Source organism: Anolis carolinensis, chromosome 2, assembly GCF_035594765.1.
Source record: "Anolis carolinensis isolate JA03-04 chromosome 2, rAnoCar3.1.pri, whole genome shotgun sequence".
NCBI lineage: Eukaryota > Metazoa > Chordata > Lepidosauria > Squamata > Dactyloidae > Anolis > Anolis carolinensis.
This window is the reverse complement of record NC_085842.1, coordinates 304251196-304275708: the sequence shown is the minus strand read 5'-3', so window position 1 is coordinate 304275708 and position 24513 is coordinate 304251196. Positions and strand designations below refer to the sequence as shown.

Here is a 24513-nt window from a genome sequence, read left to right as displayed (position 1 = left end):
TCATGTATCATGTCTCACTATGCACTGGGACATTCACTTGCCATGCATATTCACACTTCATTAATACGGTTTCATGGCATTCCTGCAATGTAGCTATGGATTCATAAGGTTACTAAATGCATACTCTGGTGTAGGCTCTTAGCCATTATGTCAAAGACATCTCACATATTCATAATAAGATAATTTCTTTAAAAAATATGGGTTGACCTTATAGCAAGCAGGTCTACATTCAGGTGTTAGTTTCAACCAGAGTAAATCCATTGAATAAATTGCTAAACCATAAGTCAGCCTTTATATATTGGAGCCCCCGGTGGTGCAATGGGTTAAACCACTGTGAACGCCCTCTTGTCAGCTCCAGCTCCATGCAGGGTCATGAGAGAAGCCTCCCACAAGGATGGTAAAACATCAAACATCTGGGCGTCCCCTGAGCAACGTCCTTGCAGTCGGTCAATTGTCTCAAACCAGAAGTGACTTGCAGTTTCTCAAGTCATTCCTGACACGAAAAAAGCCCTTATGTGAATCCCATGATTCAATGAGCCTGCTTTAGCTGAGACTGGAATTAGGCCACAGAAATGTAGGTGCAGGGCATATAATTCTATTAATGAAGTAATAGTATGTGGAAACAGCTACACTACTTTGAATACATAAGTGATTCTATACATATTACCCATTTATGGCATTTGCAGAGAAATTGATCACTGTTTAGGTTGCTAATTGTGTGTAGAAAAGTTGAAGCACCAGAAGCAGAGGTTTACATCCTCATTCAGATATTTGTAACTCTTCTCTTTGACTGAAATTGTCCACAAACAACTAAAGAGAATTGCTAACTGCTATTATTTTTTCTTTAATAAGAAAGCTTTTTTTTTAAATAAGTCCAGCTGTTGCAGCAGGATAGGAAACCAGAGTCACCATAGGATGCTTCCACAACCAGCTGAGGACATATCCATAAAAACCTCTTTCCACCTGATGAATGGGGAACATGCTCCAGTTGGATTTCCTCATCTGCTTAGAGGAAATCAATTGCCTGTCACACCCCATGCAGTAGTTGCACTCCCAGTGGTGCTTCTTATTGTAAACCTGTCAAACAGTACTAATTTGGCAACTGCAGAGTTTTAGTCACAGCTGTAGATGTTCTTGGATGTGAATGTAGCTTATGCATCAGCTCAGGTACTGGCTCCTGTGGGATGCTATTTTGCAGCTGCCTTCCTTTCCATGTGTCTCGATAAAGCTGCATGGAAAACTTCCACTGCGAAGTCGGCATCTGCCTTAGTGATGCACATGGGAGGTTTAACTCTGAATGTCTGAAAAGAGAAAGAAAATACAATGAGGAGAGGCAGTATATAATACTATCCAGACTAGTGGCTGCCATTCTATTACTGTCACATGTGGGTATAACTGAATGCCAGTAAAAGGATGCTGGCCAATGACTGGAAATAAGTAATTTTTTTTTTGATGTAGCAATATTGCTCCTAAAATGTTTGGCTCTTTCTGCTATTTTAGCATTAGTAATTTTTTAAAAACCCAGTAACTTAAAAGGTAACCTCTAACTAAATGATGGTTGGGAATCCTGCATTATCAAATTAGCTATAACAACAGAGCTCCATGCTTGCAGCTTTGTGTGACAATCAGATCCACCAAAGCTCTCCTTAAAAGCTAGACAAGGGACCAAAACTTACTTTAAAACCCATGTGAGACACACATCTGAATGCATCATAGGTTTGGGAAGGGCATTTGTGGCAATAATGTAATGTCTCAAGTTTTAGGTTATTATGCTTGACACCCAGGATTTGTAAGTTTACATTTCCATGTTTGGGGCTGTGACACAACATTGAAGCCATACCATTTAACACCATCAAAAATGAATATAATACCATCAAAATGCAATAAAATACATAAGGGAACATGTGTGTATATAAAACATCAACAGGACGCCAACTATACTTATGTCTAGGCGCATCACATCAAACAAAAACTTATAATACCTGCAAGAAAACTCCTCCCTGGCCAATGATCACGCCCATGTCTTTGCAGTCTTCTTTGATCTGGGCCACCTCTTCCGCTGGGAGTGGTTGCCGAGTTTCCTGTGCAAACACACAAAGCTTTATTTGATTCCCTTTTGATTAATTTATACACACCCAAGAACATCATAAGGAACTTAAGGATCTTATTACACTACACTTTATTAGCGCCTTCAAATCCCAGCTTCCCATACAGTGCTATTATGATTGTTAAAGTGGAATAAAATAACTAAGAAATTATTTCATTTAATAGTCATGACAAATTGTACGGAAAGCTAGGATTTGCAGTTTAGGGAGAGGCATTTCAAATTCTCAACCAGAGGCCCTTAGATCATACTAAAGTGCAATTCTACATGATGCAGCCATAACAGGAAAAGTGGGATAATCACATTATAACTGAGTAATGTGATAGGTCCATAAGGAAAATTAAGATATTGAATTAAATGTTTTTTATGCTAAACAGTTTGCCTAAGTTCACACAAGACCAATCCAGGTCCAACTTAAGATGTTTTACTGCCTGAGGTGCAAATGTTATCTTGCACATTCACCCAAGGTAATCTGCACAAAGCCTTTTCTCCAGCAACACCAGGGCTGCTAAGAAAAGAAAGATGACTTGAGGCTGCTTGTACTGCAATGCATGCACCCAAGGATTCACAAATTGTATTCCTGACCTTATTCTCGACCATCTCGATTCCGATCATAAGCCCTTTGCCCCGGACATCTCCAACGATTTCAAACTTGTCCCGCAACTTGGCAAACTCTAAGAGCATGTGGGTTCCCACTTCCACACAGTTGTTCTGCAAGCCATCTTTTTCTATTGCCTGAGCAGTAAACAAAGAAATATAAATAGCACTGACTAGGTTCCTACTAACTCTTAAATAGTGATATAAAGAAATAGTTTATGGTAATTGTCTTACATCCAGAACAGCAGACCCAACCGCACAGGCCACGGCGTTTCCTCCAAATGTGTTGAAGTGTGTGCTTCGAGCCAAGGCATTTGCAATCTCTAGAAAGAAAGTCTGCTGAGATTAAATACTTAAAGCATTAGGTCAAATAACTGACCCATTTGGAGATCAGGCTTCATCCAGATCTGTTGAACTATAGCTTCCATCAATCCCAGGCAGTGTGGCCAATAGTCAGAAAGGAATAGGGTTACAATGCAACCCATCTAAGGACTTCTGCTTACCAATTCCTATGTAAGTGATTCAAAAGACTAGAATGTCAAAGCGACTTCTCCTATGTGTAATACAGTCAAACTGTAGAAGATAGCAAATTCTTAGAGAGGATACACCTCTAGGAATTTTCTAGATTCTCCAGACCAGGCATGGACAAACTTCGGCCCTCCAGGTGTTTTGGACTTCAACTCCCACAATTCCTAACAGCCGATAGGCTGTTAGGAATTGTGGGAGTTGAAGTCCAAAACACTTGGAGGGCCAAAGTTTGCCCATGCCCGCTCCAGAGTGACTGTATGGTAACTTCTGGTGAAAGTCATTCATTCCAATACTGTTTGCTATTATCCATGGTTCCCTGTTTTCTGCAGTAAGTTTAGCAATGCATGGATATGGGAATCATATTGCATGTCATCTTAATAAAGAAGATAAAATGCAACTTATTATTAAAGATTTAGAGGCAAAGATGAAGTATTTTGGCCACATCATGGGAAGACAGGAAAGCTTGGAAAAGATCATGATGTTGGGAAAATGGAAGAAAAAAGGAAGAGAGGCCGACCAAGGGCAAGATGGATGGACGGTATCCTTGAAGTGACTGGCTTGACCTTAAAGGAACTGGGGGCGGTGACGGCAGACAGGGAGCTCTGGCATGGACTGGTCCATGAGGTCACAAATAGTCGGAAGTGACTGAACAACAACAAATTCAAGATTTAAGACATTTTGAGAATGACAACCACTTGTACCTTTTCGAGTGACAACCGCTGCCATTGGAAAGCCATTTCCGATCCCTTTTGCCATGGTAACAATGTCAGGAACCACATCATGCCCTTCGAATCCCCAGTAATGGCTGCCTGTTCGACCAAAGCCTGTCTGAACCTTCAAAGAACAAACAGGGTAAACAAAAAAGCAAAAAACCACAAACAATTGCTTAAAAACACAGTGCTACTTCACACTTGGCCAGGATGCTTTCTGTGTAGGATGTGTGTGTGTGTGTGTGTGTGTTTATAGGTGTCTTCTTTCACATGAGCATGTGCTTTGAATGTGATTTTCTTGCTTCTTGGCAGGAGGTCTTACTGGATGGCCCACGTGGTCTCTTACAACTCTGTGATTCTATGATTCTATGTCACTATATGTGCCTATATACTAGAAAAGGTTAAGTACTGATACTTACTTCATCCACAATGCACACTCCTCCTTTTTCACGCACCAGCTGAAAAGCCTCCTTCAGAAATCCTTTGGGATACTGCACAGCTCCATTGACACCCTGTGTACACATTTAGTAAGCAGAAAAAGGTGAAACTCAGAACTTGTATGTGTGTGTGTGTGTGTATTCAAGTTCTGATATATATTGTAATAGGTGAAGGTAAAGGTTTCCCCTGACGTTAAGTCCAGCGGTGTCCAACTCTGAGGGTTGGTGCTCATCTCCATTTCTAAGCCAAAAAGCTGGCGTTGTCCATAGACACCTCCAAGGTCATGTGGCCGGCATGACTGCATGGAGCGCTGTTACCTTCCCGCCAGAGCAGTACTTATTGCTCTACTCATATTTGCATGTTTTCGAACTGCTAGGTTGGCAGAAGCTGGAGCAAGAGCGGGCGCTCACTCCGCTCCCGGGATTTGAACCTGGGACCTTTCGGTCTGCAAGTTCAGTAGCTCAGCGCTTTAACACACTTCGCCACCGGGGTTCTATATATTGTAATACAGCTACCAAAATCCATGTGATGCATGAAAGCTCCAGTCCAAAAGTAATATTTCTAAACAATGGGCAGTACAGTGGATGAAAAATGCCACAGCCCAGATTGTGACTACTGTAGTTTTGACGGCACATCTGGCTGCATTATTATACCTGCTTTGCTGGTCTGTCATTCATTTCTAGAAATGACTTCAGATTAATGGCTATTTACCCTTCTTTATACAATACATATGTGCTGCACCAGGATAGTTGAAGATCCAATACGTGATATTATTTGCAATGCAATTTCTATTCATGTCTATCCAAAAGTAAACTTTGCTGGTTTCAGTGGGTCTCAGTCCTACATATGAATATATAAGATTGCAGCAGCAATCCTACATACACTTACCTGGGAGTAAGCCCCACTGAACACAATGGAGTAAGACGTATCTAAGGACTGCATTGTACTTGTTACTGGCATATCTTCTCCCATCAAAACGTGGGAAATCCATTTTAAAGCAAAAGCTAATTATTAACTATCACTGACAAAAAATAGCATGTTGGGCCCTACAGAAAACCACTTACTTGAATGGGCTCAGCAATAAATCCAGCTATGGCTTTTGGAACACATGTTCTGAAGGTGTCTTTAAGCTGCTCAATGTATTGGTCCTTTGCATGACAAGAGCCTGTAGGAAAAAGAAATGTGAAAAAATAGTGTATTCAAATACAATAGGGTCACCAATATTTCAATATTCCTGTAATGTGGATTTCTTCTTTCCCTATTGCCTTCAGCTTTATTGAGCATTATTGTCATTCCCAATAAGTCAAGATATGCCCCAAATAATAATAGCCCCATTTTGTCATGATATCAGATGCCAACAAATACATCTTAACAAATAGAAGGAATTATATGTGTTGATTTTTACACGTTTCCTGTAAGTATGCCATGTGAATGATTCTATGGAAGTTAAGGCCTGATTTGGACTCAGATCACTTATTTGTCCTTTATTCACTCCATTGTATGCACAGAATTTTCACTTAGTAGTACATTTCAAATAAGTTATCACTAATTGGTTTTGATCCACGAGTCTAGAAAACATTTTAAAGAAAGCTTTGACTTCCAAAAGGTTTAAAGTGAAACCATTATCGTCCCTAACAATGGACCAGTTTGGCTGGGGCGCATTCAAATTATTATTATTATTATTATCAACAGAACGACGTTGTATGGCACAGCAAACAAGATAGATATGCTGGATTTCGTTTCGCAAAACCACAAGTCGAACACTTCCCAAGTGTCTAGGACTGTGTGATGTATTTTCTGATGATGTGTGCAGATCCCAGTAGGGTGGCCTTTTGCAGTTGGCAGATGGTGATTTTGTCAATGTCTATTGTTTCCAAATGCCGGCTGAGATCTTTTGGCACAGCACCCAGTGTGCCCATCACCACCGGGACCACCTGTACTGGTTTCTGCCAGAGTCTTTGAAGTTCAATCTTGAGGTCCTGATAGCGGCTGAGTTTTTCCTGTTGTTTTTCATCTATGCGACTGTCACCTGGCATGGCAACATCAATGATCCAAACCTTGTTCTTTTCCACAACTGTGATGTCTGGTGTGTTGTGTTCCAGAACTTTGTCAGTCTGGATTCGGAAGTCCCACAGTATCTTTGCATGCTCATTTTCCAATACTTTTGCAGGTTTGTGATCCCACCAGTTCTTTGCTGCTGGGAGGTGGTACTTGAGGCATAAGTTCCAATGAATCATTTGGGCCACATAGTTGTGCCTCTGTTTGTAGTCTGTCTGTGCGATTTTCTTACAGCCACTGAGGATATGATCAATGGTTTCGTCAGTTTCCTTGCACAGTCTGCATTTTGGGTCATCAGCTGATTTTTCAATCTTGGCCTTAATTGCATTTGTTCTGATGGCTTGCTCCTGGGCTGCAAGGATCAGGCCTTCTGTCTCCTTCTTCAGGGTCCCATTCGTGAGCCAGAGCCAGGTCTTCTCTTTATCAGCTTTTCCTTCAATTTTGTCAAGGAACTTTCCATGCAGTGTTTTATAATAATAATAATAATAATAATAATAATAATAATAATAATAATAATAATAATAATTATCATCATCATCATCATCATTATTATGTTTACTTATATTGCACTTTTTCTCTCCACAAGGAGACTTAAAGCGGCTTACATTGAAAGCATTTCAATACAATTAAAAATCTACTAATATACAAACATTTAAAAAAAGATGAAATATCATTGGTATTTCAAAAATCCAAGAGTTTACGGCTCTTAAGCTCCATTTGGCACTATGCGCTCTTCTCTGATAAGGCAATGTTTTACTAACCATTAAACTAACCTGGAGAACAGTTACATTTCCTAATTGTTTGCACTGGAGAGTCCCGACAAGAGCTTCCTCCCCAGGGACCACAAAAAACATCAGGTAACATTGTCTGAAAAGCACAACAAAGATACCAGTATTGACTTCACATTTTGTGGTACAGGTCTAAATATTTAGCTAATTCATGATGGAAGAATACAATAGAACGAGAGAGGAGTGAGCTTTCATGCTCTAAATACAATAACCCATTTCACTCTCTGTGCACACATGCCCAGACACTACTTATTTATTAAATAAGAAGAACTGATGGTTGCTGACTTTTTTACACTTCTACATTTTGGCATTCAGGATAATTCAAAAGAAGGATCATGAAATACCTGAAATATATCCCAATTAACTCAGTCACTATGAATAAAAACATTTCCTTGGTCTGTTTGGTCCCTTATATAGTTTTGGCCCCTTATATAGGTTTGAAAAGATTTTAGTAGACTGGATGAGGGTATCAGAGCAACATCCTCTATTGAGTATTCCAAATTTTGATCTGGAATATAGGAATACAAATATCACACATGGCCTTGCTTTAAAAGCAAACTGGCCTTGGGCAAATAGAGAGGGAAAAAAATGTCTCTAGTTATATATACCCTTGTTTGATAATAAAGGTACAGTAGAGTCTCACTTATCCAAGCTAAACGGGCCGACAGAAGCTTGGATAAGCAAATATCTTGCATAATAAGGAGGGAATAAGGAAGAGCCTATTAAATATCAAATTAGGTTATGATTTTACAAATTAAGCACCAAAACATCATGTTATACAACAAATTTGACAGAAAAAGTAGTTCAATACGCAGTAATGTTATGTTGTAATTACTGTATTTACGAATTTAGCACCAAAATATCACAATATATTGAAAACATTTACAAAACTGGCTTGAATAATCCAGAAGCTTGGATACATGAGGCTTGGATAAGTGAGACTCTACTGTAAGTGTATTTATAGCTGTATGCTCCAACTTGAAAACTGAGCATTAGTTTCATTTTCATAATAGAGTGACTCAAAACATTAACTGAATCTGATCTGGTTTTGGAAAATAAGAAAGTGAAAAGGCTGCAGTTAATATTTAGGGAAAGCAGATAAAAAAGATGCAACTGAGATGCCAGATAAGTAGGTACGAAGGAAAGAAAGAAGGAAGGAAAAGAAGGAGGGAGGAGAATCTCACCGTCTGGCAGCCAGTGCCACTGGCAATAACATGCTTGTATTGTGAAAGGGATGTCGGGCCCAGTGTGTAAGCACTGCCACCATGGTAACATCCTCTATAGAAAGAACAGCATAGCATGTTCAAAGTTCTGGCAAATGTCCTGAATCAGAATCTCAGCTATCTCAGTAAGGGATTTGCCATTGCCTTCACCTAAGACTGAGAGAAAGTGATTGCCCTAAGGCCACCCACCGGGTTCTCATGACTGTCCGAGGATTTCAACCCTGGTCCCCAGAATCCTAGCCCAACACTCAAACTACAACACCACACTGACCCTTGTTCATTCTCCCATGGAAGACATTGTCCAACAGGATTCAGTTCTAGGAGAATGTAAAATGAATGTACAGTAGAGTCTCACTTATCCAACATAAATGGGCCGGCAGAACGTTGGATAAGCGGATATGTTGGATAATAAGGAGGGATTAAGGAAAAGCCTATTAAACATCAAATTAGGTTATGATTTTACAAATTAACCACCAAAACATCATGTTATATAATAAATTTGACAGAAAAAGTAATTCAGTATGAAATAATGCTATGTAGTAGTTACTGTATTTACAAATTTAGCACCAAAATATCACGATTTATTGAAAACATTGACTACAAAAATGCGTTGGATAATCCAGAACGTTGGATAAGCGAGTGTTGGATAAGTGAGACTCTACTGTACTGTAAAGATGAAGAGGGGAGTGACACCTATACATCTCCATGTTGGGTATGAAAAAGGGAGCTCTGCTATTCTCAATATGGAACATGTAAAGAAGAAAATCACAGTGCACTACCTCAAAGAAATGATGTCAAAGTTGCGTGTATAAAGTCTTGCCATGTACATGGCCATGTCATTGGCTTCTGAACCACTGTTGGTTAAGTAAATCACCTAGAACAAAGATATGAGTCAGAAGAAGGAGAAAACACATACAGTCCACATTTTCTGTTTTGACCTTTGAGGAATTGATTATTCACATATTTGATTAAAATGTTCTCTTGGAGAATTCATAGATCAGTGGTTCTCAACCTGTGGGTCCCCAGGTGTTTTGGCCTACAACTCCCAGAAATCCCAGCCAGTTTACCAGATGTTAGGATTTCTGGGAGTTGAAAGCCAAAATATCTGCGGACCCACAGGCTAAGAACCACTGATCAAGATCCTCCAGTGTGACCCTATGGTTAACTTCTCCTAGTTATTATTATTATCATCATTATCATTATCTTAAAACCTAGTTTTTTCAAACCATTTTTAATTAAGAAGAACATCAAAGTGAGCCCCTACCGCTTTTTATTCCAACACTTTACAACTTATCACTATACCATTCCACTAGAAGTTATAATGCATTGCACCTTGTTAATCTTATTCCTCGCCCTTAGTCTGAAGATTGAAGTACCAACTATACCGCTCCAGGGCATTGCACATGTTTTAATTGTTTTTAAAATGTTGTTGTTGTTGTTGTATGCTTTTTCTTGATGTATTTATTGCTGTGTTTGGATTTGTTTTTACTGTTGTATTTTAATATTGTTTGGGCATGGTCCCTTTGTAAGCCGCCCCAAGTCCCCTTGGGGAAAAGGGGCAGGATATAAGAATAAAGTATCATCATCATCATCATCATCATCATCATCATCATCATCATCATCATCATCATCATCATCATCATGTTCATTTATACTCAGCCTTTTCTCTCCATTAGGAAACTCAAAGTGGCTTATATTAAAAGCATTTCAATACAATTTAAAATCTCCAAATATATACACATTAAAACAGAATTAAATCAGTTGTATTGAAGGATCTGGCATGCATCTATACTGTAGAATTAATGCAGTTGGGCAATACTTAAACTGCCAATGGCTCAATGTTATGGAATCATGAGAGCTTGACAAGGTCATTAGCCTTCTCTGTCATAGAGTGCCGGTGCCTCACCAAAATACAAATCCCAAGATTCCCTAGCATTGAGTCATGCCAGTTAATGTGCTGTCAAACGTCATTAATTCTACAGTGTAGATATAACACAGAAATTTCCAGAGAGAACATGTCTTCCAGTTCAATTCTATGGTCAGCTTCCAATGAAAATCAATCATATAGTCAGCTAGAAATTCTTAGATTTCTTTAAGAAAAAAATCATTTAAACTGATGTGTTTTTACTTTCATGGGGGTCTTGTGTCCCTAACCACAACAAATGTAGAGGGCTGATTGTATTCATTTTAATGCACCATTACCAACCCAACAAAGTACAGACAGAGATTTAATCCAAATGCATTTTGCATTTCAAGGACATCTCTAATTGTTCTAGCACTTGGTTTTTGCATAGTGGTGGCAATGGCATCCATGATTGGCTGTGCTAACTCTGAAACTCTGAAAGATTTCCCAATGCAAAAACCACATATATACCTTTAAGGGATCTGGAAACATTGAGGCCAGTTTCTCTGCATACTCCTGGATTCCTGGGTGCATAAAGAGGTTACTTGTGTGCCATAAGCGGCCAAGCTGTTTCTGAGCAGCTGCTGTTACCTTCCTGGGTGTGTTAGAAAAGGTAAGAATTGATCTTAAATGCCAATATCCCAATCACTGTTAGTGAAATCAATATACAAGTACACATGGGAACACAGCCAAAACAAAGTTACTGAGATAAAAGAAGGAAGAGTAAGACTGTTCAAGGGAATCCATGAACCGTCAGAGGTACAAGCAAATCTAAAAACAGAAACAGACACAAGCTGCATCCTACAAGGAATAAAAAGTGCATTAAATGGACACTAGGAGCCATAGAATGAGAGGTGAGGACAGCAAAATAGAAAAAAATATATATGGAATTACACTGGAAGATGATTAGGTGAACCATGCCATTAACGTGGAGTCTTATGGTAGCAGATCTTGTAACAGTGTTGTCCCATACAGCTGGGCAGAGGACAGCATCATATTAGTGATTTATGCAAGCAATAAGAAATGCCATGCATGTGGATTTTTTTTCAACACATAACAGTTGTATCTAGTGACATACAGAGTTACACAAACAGGACCATTAATATGTGGAAGTGTATTAACACAGATTAGCCTTTTCTGCACATTTCAATTTCGTAATGGGTTGTCAGCCATGTACATTGACTACTGATCTACAGATCTTGCATCAAATTGGCATGGAGTACAACGTAACTCTGCTAGTGCATATTTACACTATACTGAAGCAATGTACCGTCTTTCCCAACATTTGTATCAGAGTCCATTTCCAGAGCTGGTCCCAGGGTTTTTGCCTTTGCTTAGCATCTTGTTTTTGCTTGTTAAGAATCTTCTTGAGAAGTTCTCTATCAGTGAAGATGTATGTAATACTTGGAGTTTAATTTGAGTGTATGCCTTTAATAGTTGGCTTTCAAGTTGCCAGATCCTAAGCGACACAACACACTATAACTTAGCTCATTAGTGGCTTCTGTTAATGAGGTATTGTGTTGAATCCACTCTGGCTTTTAGTTCAAACCTCAAAGCAATGGTTCTCAATCTTCCTAATGCTGCGACCCCTTAATACAGTTCCTCATGTTGTGGTGACCCCCAACCATAAAATTATTTTTGTTGCTACTTCATAACTGTAATTTTGCTCTTGTTATGAATCGTAATGTAAATATCTGATATACAGGATGTATTTTCATTCATCGGACAAAATTTGGCACAAATACCCGATATGCCCAAATTTGAATACTGGTGGGATTGGGGTGGGATTAATTTTGTCATTTGAGAGTTCTAGTTGCTGGGATTTATAGTTCACTTACAACCAAAGAGCATTCTGGACACCAACAATGGAATTGAACCAAACTTGGCACACAGAACTCCAACAGAAAATACTGGAAGAGTTTGGTGGACGTTGACCTTGAGTTTAGGAGTTGTAGTTCACTTACATCCAGAGAGCACTGTGGACTCAAACAATGATGGATCTGGGCCAAACTTGGCACTAATACTCAATATGCCCAAATGTGAACACTGGTGGAGTTTGGGGAAAATAGACCTTGACATTTGGGAGTTGCTGGGATTTATAGTTCACCTACAATCAAAGAACCCTTGAACACCACCAATGATAGAATTGGGCCAAACTTCCTGCATAGAACCCCCATTACCAACAGAAAATACTGGAGGGGTTTGGGAGGAATTGACAGTGATTTAGGGGAGATGTCGTTCACCTACCTCCGGAGAGCATGGTGAATTAATGTGTGTTTTCTTATGGTCTTTGGCATCCCCTCTGACACCCCAGGGGTCCCGACCCCCAGGTTGAGAAACACTGCCTTAAAAGAAGCAAGGTCTAGAACTTTTTTCAGAGACAGAGCTCAGCACCTTGGACAGCTTCTTTACAGTCCAGATTCAGACTTGAAGTTTATTCACTACCCCACTCACAGGGAAATCACTAGCTGCTACTGTCTGAACAAGATGTAAAAACTAGAAGGGGGGGGGTATTTCTATCTGCCCACTGTGACAAGAAAGTAAACTACCCATTGATTTTCAGTGGCTAAAACACACACATTAGCCAGCGGAATGATTCCTATACTTACGGGTGGCAATGGCCAACACTGACGGTCACAATTCCAGAGAAGAGATCGAGGTACCTGCGTCCATCACAGTCAAATAGCCACTGCATGTGACCCTGATGGAGAAGCAGTGGCTTCTTGTAAGAAGTATATAAGGAGGGAGAAACATTCTCTTTCCGGATCTTCACCATATGCTCATAAGGATAAGACTGTAAGAACGAAATTTTGGAAAGTATGAGAGGTATTTGTGGATTTATGTCCATTCTCAAGATGTGACAGACCCACAGTAGTAAAAACTGTATCACGCTGTATCAGAAATCATTAGCTAGAATGGTGCAAATATTTGTCTTCTCAAGGTGAAACAAGAAGTATCCCAGTTTGACTCCAGAATATCAAACTGCCCTGTAACACTGAGTTATCAATGATAGCTCCATTACAACAGATAATGGGAATTTTGGATGATCATATTTTGAACTACAGTTCCCACGATCCCCAACCTTTGGTGTTGCTGACAGAGGCTGCTGAGTGTTGGGATCCACAATGTCTGGCATACCAAAGGTTCTTTATCTATATATGACAGAAATTGGTTCAACATTAATTTAATTGCACTTACTCCTCACTGACATTAATAAGTCAAGATGAATAATTGAAAATGTTCCAAAAGGATTTCAACCAATTTACAGCACAATTCTACACATGTTGCTCCCAGAGGCAAGTCCATACATAGGCTTTAATAACATGTTGTGTTACATTATAATACATGTTAAGCAACCTCACGTTCTTGCTTGCTCACTTTATTTATTTATTTATTAACTTTTTGGACTTCAACTCCCACAATTTCTTGTTGTCTCACCTTTCTCCCAATATAACAACTCAAGGCAGCTAACAGCAGATGTGACACAATACGTTTAAAAACTGAGCAAATGCATTAAAATATGAATGGAAAAATTAGGAAACAATTAAATCTTTTGTGTCATGGTGCACAAAAAATAAAACACAATTGAAACTACATTTAAAAATCACACAATCCCCCCCCCCCCATTCCACTTACAGAGCATACATTTGTATTAGAACTACAAGTTAAGACACTTGTAACCCCAGGATCATATCTGCATTTTCACTTATTTGCATTTGGGGGAAAAATGGATTCTCTCTAGGATTGTGCTAAGTCCTCCAGGTGATTCTGTGTATGCTTCTCCTGGCAAACCCAGCAATTTTCAAGAGAGGATAGCTTCCTAGGAATCTCTGGGTCCACTAACTCAATTGTATGGTATGCTGGGATCAGAAGTCATGAAATTTAGTGGCATTTGGTCATATTCATGATTTCACTTAATCACAGTCCGGTCAGGAACATATCTTTTGTGCACACAGGGTAGTGTGTGTGTGTTTTCCTTACTGTACTGTGCTGAGATGTTTACTCATGTTTACCCCATGTTTACTTCATCTGGGGGTTTAAATAGCTGCAAAAGCTTAATTGGTGCTGGTGCAATGTGTGTGCATGTTTCAGCCATTATGTAGGCCAAAGCAAGTAAATACACAGGAAAATAAACAGCTATGTCAAGGAGGGTATTTATACACTCTCCGTGTTTGTACAATTATGTGAATTTATTTTCATTTATTTTTTGAATTTATACCCCACCCTCCTGCTGAGATGGGCTCTGAGGAAGGCAGACAGGACTCACAAAAACAGACGGTTAAAAAGTGGTGCTCTCTTCTGTACTGGTTGGTGGTTCGAATCCAGGGAGGGCAGGTGAGCTCCCCTGTCAGCTCCAGCTCCCCGTGTGGGGACATGTAGGAAGCCTCCCACAAGGATGGAAACACACCAAACATCTGGGCGTCTCCTGGGCAATATCCTTGCAGACAGCCAATTCTCTCACACCAGAAGCAATTTGCAGTTTCTCAAGTTGCTTCTGGCATGATGAAAAAGTATTTAATGTAACATGTAGAACATTCTTGTTTCTCAAATCTGTTTAGAACTATGTCTTGACTCTGGACCTAATCCACACTTCGGGAACCATGAGCCCTCAAATTTGGAATCCCCTCTAAACTTTTTTGCAATGTTTGGCAACAAAATGCCTACAGTATGTTTTATAATATCTCTTCCTTAAATACAAACTAAGAAACAAACATCAACATGAGCTTCCTAGTAAATATTTGAAATTCCAATATGACTTGATCTGATCCACATCTATACCAAAATTATGCAATTGTATTGCAAGAAATAAATGGAATTTGCTAGAACTCCCAATTTGAGACACCTTTTACTCAATTTTGGGGGCAGTGTAAAATATGAGGATTGTGATGCAAAATAGCAAAAGGTTTAGTGGGTTCCCAAATTCTGGAATTTACAGTTAACAAGTTATTAGTCCATTCTGTTTTTCTGTTGTGCATAAAATCTTGCTGTGGACTAGTTACACAATAAAATATTACAAAAAAATATCCACACAGAACAGGGCTAGCAACTCATACTCTTACCTCATATTTGTCAGGTAAAAAGTCACAAGCAGGCATTTTTGACTGTAGGTGGAAAGACATGTTCTTTTCTTGTTGCTCACATGGTTCTAATTTTGAAAAATACAAATGAGTGAAATTATGAAAACATATTAGTGGTTCAAACAAGATGGGTGCCTCATCTTATATGGTGGAATATTAACTTCCCCTATCATGGACCATCATTAACTATTTGGAATTACATTTCATTTCATGCTATTTTCATATGTTATGTTCAATACATAGAAATGTTTTAAATTAAAATTCATTGTCAACACAACTTCTTAGTGTTATCCTTTCATTAGCAGTGACTCCTTGGCTATTGAGAAACGAACTAAAATGAATTGATGCTGAGGATAATATCCTATCAATGGAGCTGAAGAAAAATGAAAGTGGCTGTTCTATTTAGTTTTTGCACAAGCATTAACACAGAGCACCGTGCAGGGAAATTCACCTTGTTCCTTCACATTGAGCAGCAAAATGCCTTGGGCTGATCTTGTTGCATCTAGGTTGACACAATGCAGACCAAAGTACATCTGACTACCTCAGGCCAAAAGTATTAACTGGGTCAGTTGCCCATCTCCACTTTACTATGGTTGTGATATAAATATTTGTTTGTTTGTTTGATCTTTATGTACCTTGTTCCCTTTTACTGGAACTAATGCTTCAAAAAATGAGTCAATCTTCCCAGCATGAGATATTGGCAACAATACTTTTCTGGACTACAATCTCCAGAGTCCCACTGTATCTAAAATTATTAGTGAGAACGGTTAATATTTGCTTCTTCCTTATGGTTGAGCAGAACCCATACTGGCAGAATGAACCTGACAGTGGATTACTGTGATACTAATATTCCACTCAGAAATAATAATTCGGCTCTGTCAGATAACAGTCCATTGACTCCACTTTCCATATGAAATATAATTTCTAAATTAGTTAACAATGAAGTACAGGCAAGCCCTGAACTACAAACATCCAAATTACAAATGATTCATAGTTCAGGACAAGAGCGAGACAACAAGAAGTGAGAAAAATCTACCCCTTGAAAGGGAAATGAACTCCTGGAAAAGCTTTCATGGGAACAAGGTATCTCCACTGAAGCTTTATCACCAATCCTTGTTTCCATGACAAGTCAAATTTTTCAAAATCCAATTATTACAGGGACAGAAAATGAGGTGAAATCTTCTGAACAGGAGCAACAAAGCAAACACTACAGGAGTGTTAACCCTTCCCTATGCTTTCCTATATATTTATATGTGTGTGCGTGTGTGTATGTGTGTGTATATATATCATACACACATATATAGAAGTCTTTAAAATATTTTTCCATTTATAGTCCTCTATTCTTTTTATCCTTAAAGAACCCTATGAAAAAGCTAGTGAATACGTCAGTAAATATCACATTTAAGCATAGCCTTGAATCAAAGTGCCAAGTCTAACATTTGCAGCACATTGGCACAAGAAACGATTTTTACCCAATACACCTGAATCAAAGTCCACATTCAAGGTCCATTCACAACTGGTATGAAAAACTGTCCTTCCAATAGGTATTGCTGTTTTGTAAACGTGCAAAAACCAGATCAGCACTGCTGCATCAAACAGTGACAATGAAGATTGCGATGACAACACCATGAAGTAGCTTCTAATCTAAAGGTTGGTGGAGAAACCAAATGTCTACCAACCCCATTATTTGGTTTCACATGAGGCACAAATATTTGGGTCAAGAAAACATGTATAATTCACCTTGGTTCCCAATGGGAGGGATACAACCTCAGGGCTATAATATTCCACAGTTATACATAGTAATGCCTATTTCTATATAACTTTAACTGCCATGGCTGTATCCAATGGAATTTTAGGATGTGTAGGGAGGGTATTTATAATTCTAAGCTGAAAGCTTCACCAATTTCAAAGGACAAGTGCCTATGTCCAAGTCACCTGTCAACTGATGGCAACCCCATGAATTTCATATGAATTTCCTGGGTAAGAAATATTCAGAGGTGATTTTGCGAGTTGTTTCCTCTGAAGTCTACCCTACAGCACCTGCTCTTCATTGCTGGTCTGCCATCTGAGGTCAAAACAGAGTTGATCATGTGTAGCTTTCAAGAGCAGATGGGATCTGGTGCATTTAAGGTATTTATAATCATTGCACTATAACTGTGTCGTGTTTTATGTAATGGAATACATTTGTTAGAGCTTTTATTGCTTTTCACTCTGTATTTTTTAATATTTCTATGATTAATTTTATTTTAATGTTTATATCCTGAGTTTTAATTCACACAATGTTATAGTTTTTAATATTTGTTTTCTTTGAGTCTACTCAAAGGGAAGACTTTGCTGCTGGTGGTGATGATGATGGTGATGATGATGGTAAAGGTAAAGGTTTCCCCTGACGTTAAGTCCAGTCATGTCTGACTCTGGGGGTTGGTGCTCATCTCCATTTCTAAGCCAAAGAGCCGGCGTTGTCCATAGACACCTCCAAGGTCATGTGGCCGGCATGACTGCATGGAGCGCCATTACCTTCCCGCCAGAGCGGTACCTATTGATCTACTCACATTGGCATGTTTTTGAACTGCTAGGTTGGCAGAAGCTGGAGCTAACAGCAGCCGCTCCCGCTACTCCCGGGGTTTGAACCTGGGACCTTTCGGTCTGTTGATGATGATGAAGAAGAAGATAAAAACAAGCCCCCAATAATCAAGGATCTCAGAGGTTAGTAATTCTGCCTGGTATTATGTGTCTCCACACCATTTCCGACTTTTGGTAACTCTATGATAGTGCGCTGGTAACCTCAAAGTTGGACTTCTGCAATGTGCTTTACGTTGGGCTACCTTTTACTAAGTTTGGAAACTCCAAAAAGTTCAAAACATTGCAACCAGACTACTTACAGAACATCCAGGAGTAAGCACATTACAGCCATACTAAAGTCATTCTACTGGCTGCCAATTTGTTTCTGGGCAAAGCACAAAGTGTTGGTTTTGACCTTAAAGCCCTACGTGGTTTGGGCTCAGGTTACCTACAGGATCACCTTCTCCCATACAATCCACCCCAAACACTGTTGTCCTCTCCATTCTGCCAGAACCCGACTGGCAACTGTCATCCAGAAGACCTTTTCATCGGCCTCCCCAAAACTCTAGAACAACATGACAGAAGAGATTAAACAGCTAAACAAGCTGTCGGAATTTTAAACATATCTGAAGACCTATTTCTTCCAGTAGATTTACTCAGTCAGTTTTAACTTATAAATGTTAACCTGCATTGGTGCATTTGATATCACATTTTATCTGCATGTATTTGTTATATGCATTTTAATAGTGCTTTGCTTTACCTCACTCTTTTAATTACACTGTACCTTACCTCAAGCCACAAGGAGAGGCGAATAATGAATAAAATTATGATGGTGGTGGTGATGATGATAATGTTAGCAGCATGCAGTGGTTTGGATCATGCATTACAACACGGCCCCCCCGCTTCCATAGGCCACTTCATGTGGGGCTGGTCTAGAGTGGCAATACTCCAGACTGGTCACAGAGATGGCTACACCACTGGCTCTATCCCTTTTTTTTTCAGGTCAAGAGTGACTTGAGAAACTGCAAGTTGCTTCTGGTATGAGAGAATTGGCCGTCTGCAATGACATTGTCCAGGGGACGCCTGAATGTTTTGGTATTTTTACCATTCTTGTGGGAGACTTCTTTCATGTCCCCACATGGAGCTGGAGCTGATAGAAGAAACTCATCCGCACTCTCCCCGGGTTGGATTCAAACCGGCAACATTCAGGTCAGCAACTCAACCTTCGAGTCAGCAGTCATGCTGGCACAAGGGTTTAAGCCAGTGCCAAACAGTCCTTACCATGGGTTTCTGTGAGTTTTCCGGGCTGTATGACATGTTCCAGAAGCATCCTCTCCTGACATTTCACCCACATCTATGGCAAACATCCTCAGAGGTTGTGAGGTCTGTTGGAAACGAGGCAAGTGGGGTTTGTATATCTGTGGAAGGTCTAGATTGGGAGAAAAAAAACTCTTGTCTGCTTGAGAAAAGTGTGAATGCTACCATTAAACACCTTGATTGGCATTTTGATGGCCTTGCAGATTCAAGGCCTGGCTGCTTCCTGCTTGGGGGAATCCTTTGTTGGGAGGTGTTAGCTGGCCCTGATTGATTCGTATCTCAAATTCCCCTGTTTTCAGAGTGTTGTATTTTATTTACTGTCCTGATCTTAGAGTTTTTAAAATACTGGTAGCCAGATTTTGTTCATTTTCACGGTTTCCTCCTTTCTCTTGAAATTGTCCACACACGCTTGTGGATTTCAATGGCTTCTCTGTGTCATCTGACATGGTGGTTGTTAGAGTGGTCCAGCATTTCTCTGCTCTCCAATAATATGCTGTGTCCAAGTTGGTTCATCAAGTGCTCTGCTATGGCTGACATCTCTGGTTAAATTAGTTTGCATTCCACTCATATATAAACTCCACTTGCCCAGTTTCCAACAGACCTCACAACCTCTGAGGATGCCTGCCATAGATGTGGGCAAAACGTCGGGAGAAAATGCTTCTGGAACATGACCATACAGCCTGGAAGATTCACAGCAACCCAGTGATTCTGGCCACGAAAGCCTTTGCACTTTTTACCTTTGTCAACCTGATATAGACAGAGGGTCTACTCCCATCCCAATTTGCACTTCCATGAATTTGCAGCACTTTATCAGTCACCTCGTGTTTACAATATTTATATGGTGCACCTTACCCAGTCTACTTTTACAACCTCTCCGTTTTAATCCATGTTTTTATTCGTTTTTGTCATTTATTTTTATTGGGTAATGTTTAAATTTTTATAACTGCGCATGTCTCTTGTCTATTGTTGTGTGTTATATTGCTATTATTTTTATTCGGGCTTGGCCCCAAGTAAGCCACCCTGCGTCCTCTTTGGGGATATGGAGATGGGGTATAAAAATAAAATTATTATTATTATTGTATTATGACACAGCAAAAAAGATAGATATGTGGATTTCATATCACAAAATCACAAGTTGAACAATTCCCAAGTGTCTAGGACTGTGTGATGTATTTTCGGATGATGCGCGCAGATCCCAGTAGGGTGGCCTTTTGCAGTTGGCAGATAGTAATTTTGTCAATGTCTATTGTTTCCAAATGCCGGCTGAGATCTTTTGGCACGGCACCCAGTGTGCCCATCACCACCGGGACCACCTGCACTGGTTTCTGCCAGAGTCTTTGAAGTTCAATCTTGAGGTCCTGATAGCGGCTGAGTTTTTCCTATTGTTTTTCGTCAATGCGACTGTCACCTGGGATGGCAACATCAATGATCCAAACCCATTTCTTTTCCACAACTGTGATGTCTGGTGTGTTGTGTTCCAGAACTTTGTCAGTCTGGATTCGGAAGTCCCACAGTATCTTTGCATGCTCATTTTCCAATACTTTTGCAGGTTCTTCCCAATGTTTCTTTTCTTGCAATTAACTGTCTTAAGCACATGCTGCAGCCTAAAAAGGCCTTGAGCATCATGTGGATGCCTAGGAACAACTTCTCCTTCTTTTCAAGTTTGTGGTCCATGCACAAAAGTCCTAGGAGAACAGGGGTTGAATCCTTGCTTGGATCAATGCCTAGGGTAGGCATGGGCAAACTTGGGCCCTCCAGGAGTTTTGGACTTCAACTCCCACAATTCCTAACAGCCTACCGGCTGTTAGGAATTGTGGGAGTTGAAGTCCAAAACTCCTGGAGGGCCCAAGTTTGCCCATGCCAGTTATTGCGCCTCAGATCGCTCCTCGTCCTCCTCCAACCCTACTTACCTCTCCTGGGGAGCCCGACTTTCCTCCTGGGATGGAAGGGGGTCCTGGGGCGGAGGAAGGGGGCGAGAACGAGGATCCCCCCGCCATGGCGCATCTTAGGAAGCATCCTCTGAACCGGAGCAGAAGGAGCAGGAGCAGGAGCAGGCGCCGCCGGGACAAAGACGGGGGGTTTTAAGGTCCCCGCCGGCCGCCAATGGCCACCCCCTTGGAGCGACGCCTCCTCCTCCGAGGGGCGTCTGGAGAAGGGGGCCGCTGCGGTTCGCTGGCCCTGATATCGCCGCCCCCTTCCCTCCCCACCTCCGCCCCACTTTGGACCCCAACCAACGCCGCCCGCGGTTGAAGGACGACCTTGTCGCCCAAAGAAGACTGGGCTCCTGATTTCCCCGCAAGGGACAGAGCGCTTGGATGGGAGAAGCCTTTGTTTCCCACGCCAGCACAACCAAGTATCCCTTTGTCCCACGCCATTCTGGGTTTCAAATTCACCCCAACACCCAATTTCAGACTATTGGCACATGGAGTGTGTTGGAGTCTTCTTCTCTGGAGGTGTTATTTATTATTTATTTATTTACAGCATTTATATTCCGCCCTTCTCACCCCGAAGGGAACTCAGGGCGGATCACATTACACATATAGGCAAACATTCAATGCCTTTTAACATAGAACAAAGACAAGACAAACATAGGCTCCGAGCGGGCCTCGAACTCATGACCTCCTGGTCAGAGTGATTCATTGCAACTGGTTGCAGCTGGCTTGCTCTCCCGCCTGCACCACAGCCTCTGGGTGGCCAGGTTCTCTGGGTGGCCATCTGCTGGGAAGGCACAGATACAGAATGGGGGATGCCTGGCTACGTGTGAAAAAGATCTTGGGAGTCCTCTTATGGAACAAGTTAAACATGAGGCAACAATGTCATGCGGCAGCTTAAAAAGCGAATGCAATTTTGGCCTGCATAAATAGGAGTCTAGTGTCTAGATCAGGCATGGGCAAACTATAAGGGCCAAGGACCGGATGCGGCTCCCAGAGCACTTACCTCAGGCCCTCCTCATTTTCCCTGTTCTCTTGGCAGAAAAAGGAGCCCCAGTGGCAAAGTGTGTTAAAGCGCTGAGCTGCTGAACTTGCAGACTGAAAGGTCCCAGGTTCAAATCCCAGGAGCGGAGTGAGCACCCGCTATTAGCTCCAGCTTCTGCCAACCTAGCAGTTTGAAAACATGCCAATGTGAGTAGATCAATAGGTACTGCTCAGGCGGGAAGGTAACAGCGCTCCATGCAGTCATGCTGGCCACATGACCTTGGAGGTGTCTATGGTCAACGCTGGCTCTTCAGCTTAGCAATGGAAATGAGCACCAACCCCCAGAGTTGGTCACAATTGGACTTAACGTCAGGGGAAACCTTTACCTTTACTTTTAGTGTCTAGATCAGGCATGGGCAATCTATAAGGCCCAGGGGCCAGATGCAGCCCCCAAAGCACTTACCTCAGGCCAGGCCTGTAGCCGGGGGGGGGGGGGGGTGTTAGGAGTTCAACCCCCTCCCCCCCGAAATTTTTCAAGTTAAATTAAAAAAAACCTGGTTTACTCATGAATTCTAAGTTGTTAACCAAATCCCCATGCTAAGTCTATGAAACGCAAAAAAATTAAGAGTCCCTCCAGTCACTATCTCAAGCAGATATTGACAGGCCTGTAGCTGGGGTTAGGGAGGGGGGTTATGGGTTCAATCCCCCCCCCCCCAAAATAAAAATAAAAAAACCAATTTTTTTTCTGGCTACGGCCCTGCCTCAGGCCCTCCTCATTTTCCCTGTTCTGTTGGCAGAAAGCTGTGGTGGCACGCCACATCCTTATGCAGAAACAATGGGGGAGGAAGGCGCTCTGGAGGGTGTGAGCAGCTCTGACCTTATGCTGGGAGGACGGCTTGTGAAAGGCACTCAGCGGTTGAGAACCCTCCAAAGTGCTCTCAGATGTCTCCTGTCTTGCCCTCCTCCCGGCACAGAGCACAGCCCAAAGATCGAGGGAGTATTGGGGAGGAAGACTGGAGCAGTCGACACATGTCTTCTTTTTCTCCTGGCATAAGGATGGGGGGAGCAGCCCCGCCCTTATGCCAGGAGGACAACCTGAGAATGACCCACCCGCTCCTGGACTTGCTCTCTCCCAGGCCCTCCCCCTCCCAGGACCATCTCACCCAGTGTATACCTGGCTACCCTCTTTCTCGGCCCAGCCCTCCTAGCTGGGCCCATAATGTGACCCCAAGACAAAAAAGTTTGCCCATACCTGGTCTAGATCCACGGAAGTCATACTCCCCCTCTATTCTGCCTTGGTCAGGCCACACCTGGAATACTGTGTCCAATTTTGGGCACCGCAGTTGAAGGGAGATGTTGACAAGCTGGAATGTGTCCAGAGGAGGGCAACTAAAATGATCAAGGGTCTGGAGAACAAGCCCTATGAGGAGCGTCTTAAAGAACTAGGCATGTTTAGCCTGCAGAAGAGAAGGCTAAGAGGAGACATGATAGCCATGTACAAATATGTGAGGGGAAGTCGTAGGGAGGAGGGAGCAAGCTTGTTTTCTGCTGCCCTGCAGACTAGGACACGGAACAATGGCTTCAAACTACAGGAAAGGAGATTCCACCTGAACATCAGGAAGAACTTCCTCACTGTGAGAGCTGTTCAGAAGTGGAACTCTCTGCCCCGTAGTGTAGTAGATGCTCCTTCTTTGGAGGCTTTTAAGCAGAGACTGGATGGCCATTTGTCAGGGGTGCTTTGAATGTGATTTTCCTGCTCCTTGACAGGGGATTGGACTGGATGGCCCATGAGGTCTCTTCCGACTCTATGATTCTATGAATGCTTTGTGTCTCCCTGCATGGCAGAATGGAGATTGAACTGGAAAGCCCTTGGGTGCCTCTTCCAACTCAATGATTCCTAACACTGTGTAGCAAATTTTGGAAAAAAATCTGTTCCTGGTTTGAAAGTATTATTTTCTGTTTAATTGTGCAGTACTTACCTTGGAAGTAGTTGTTATACTCCAGAAACCTTTTTTGTGGCTGCCACAAACTATGTTGAATTGGCTGAGACTAGACGAGGTATTTATTGACAAACTATAACAAAATGTGCTGCAGGATGTCCCGCAAAAACAAAGTTTTGAAGTTTAATACATCTTATCCATGTTTTTATGATGGAACCAATTAGGAAATTGCATTAATAACCCAAGAACAAAAATCACGTTACATGGGATATCTTAGTGTGCATCTCCTCTGTAGAATTGATGCAATGTGACCCTACTTTGACTGCCAAGGCTCAATGCTATGAAAGTCTAG

At 41.3% G+C, this 24513-nt stretch overlaps 1 protein-coding gene across 1 annotated transcript; it reads right to left on the bottom strand.

Moving 5' to 3' along the window:
• Positions 1–721: 721 nt before the first annotated feature.
• On the bottom strand, positions 722–21375 carry agxt2 (alanine--glyoxylate aminotransferase 2). The gene is made up of 14 exons (XM_008116119.3): positions 21217–21375; positions 15410–15495; positions 12959–13143; positions 10821–10944; positions 9226–9320; positions 8408–8501; positions 7209–7302; positions 5442–5542; positions 4359–4451; positions 3931–4063; positions 2936–3024; positions 2690–2839; positions 1983–2081; positions 722–1301 (listed from the first exon to the last, which is right to left on the bottom strand). The coding sequence occupies exons 1-14, from the start codon at positions 21320–21322 to the stop codon at positions 1188–1190; spliced, it is 1563 nt and encodes a 520-aa protein (XP_008114326.2). The 5' UTR covers positions 21323–21375; the 3' UTR covers positions 722–1187.
• Positions 21376–24513: the final 3138 nt, after the last annotated feature.

What these genes read in the sequence shown, in the direction of transcription:
- agxt2 (XM_008116119.3), bottom strand. Translation starts at nt 21,322, where the DNA reads ATGCTTCCTAAGATGCGCCATGGCGGGGGGATCCTCGTTCTCGCCCCC. An exon ending in GTGGCACTGGCTGCCAGACG is followed by an intron (nt 7,303 to 8,407) that starts GTGAGATTCTCC and finishes TGTGCTTTTCAG; the next exon opens with ACAATGTTACCTGATGTTTT. An exon ending in AGCGGTTGTCACTCGAAAAG is followed by an intron (nt 3,025 to 3,930) that starts GTACAAGTGGTT and finishes CTTTCTTTCTAG; the next exon opens with AGATTGCAAATGCCTTGGCT.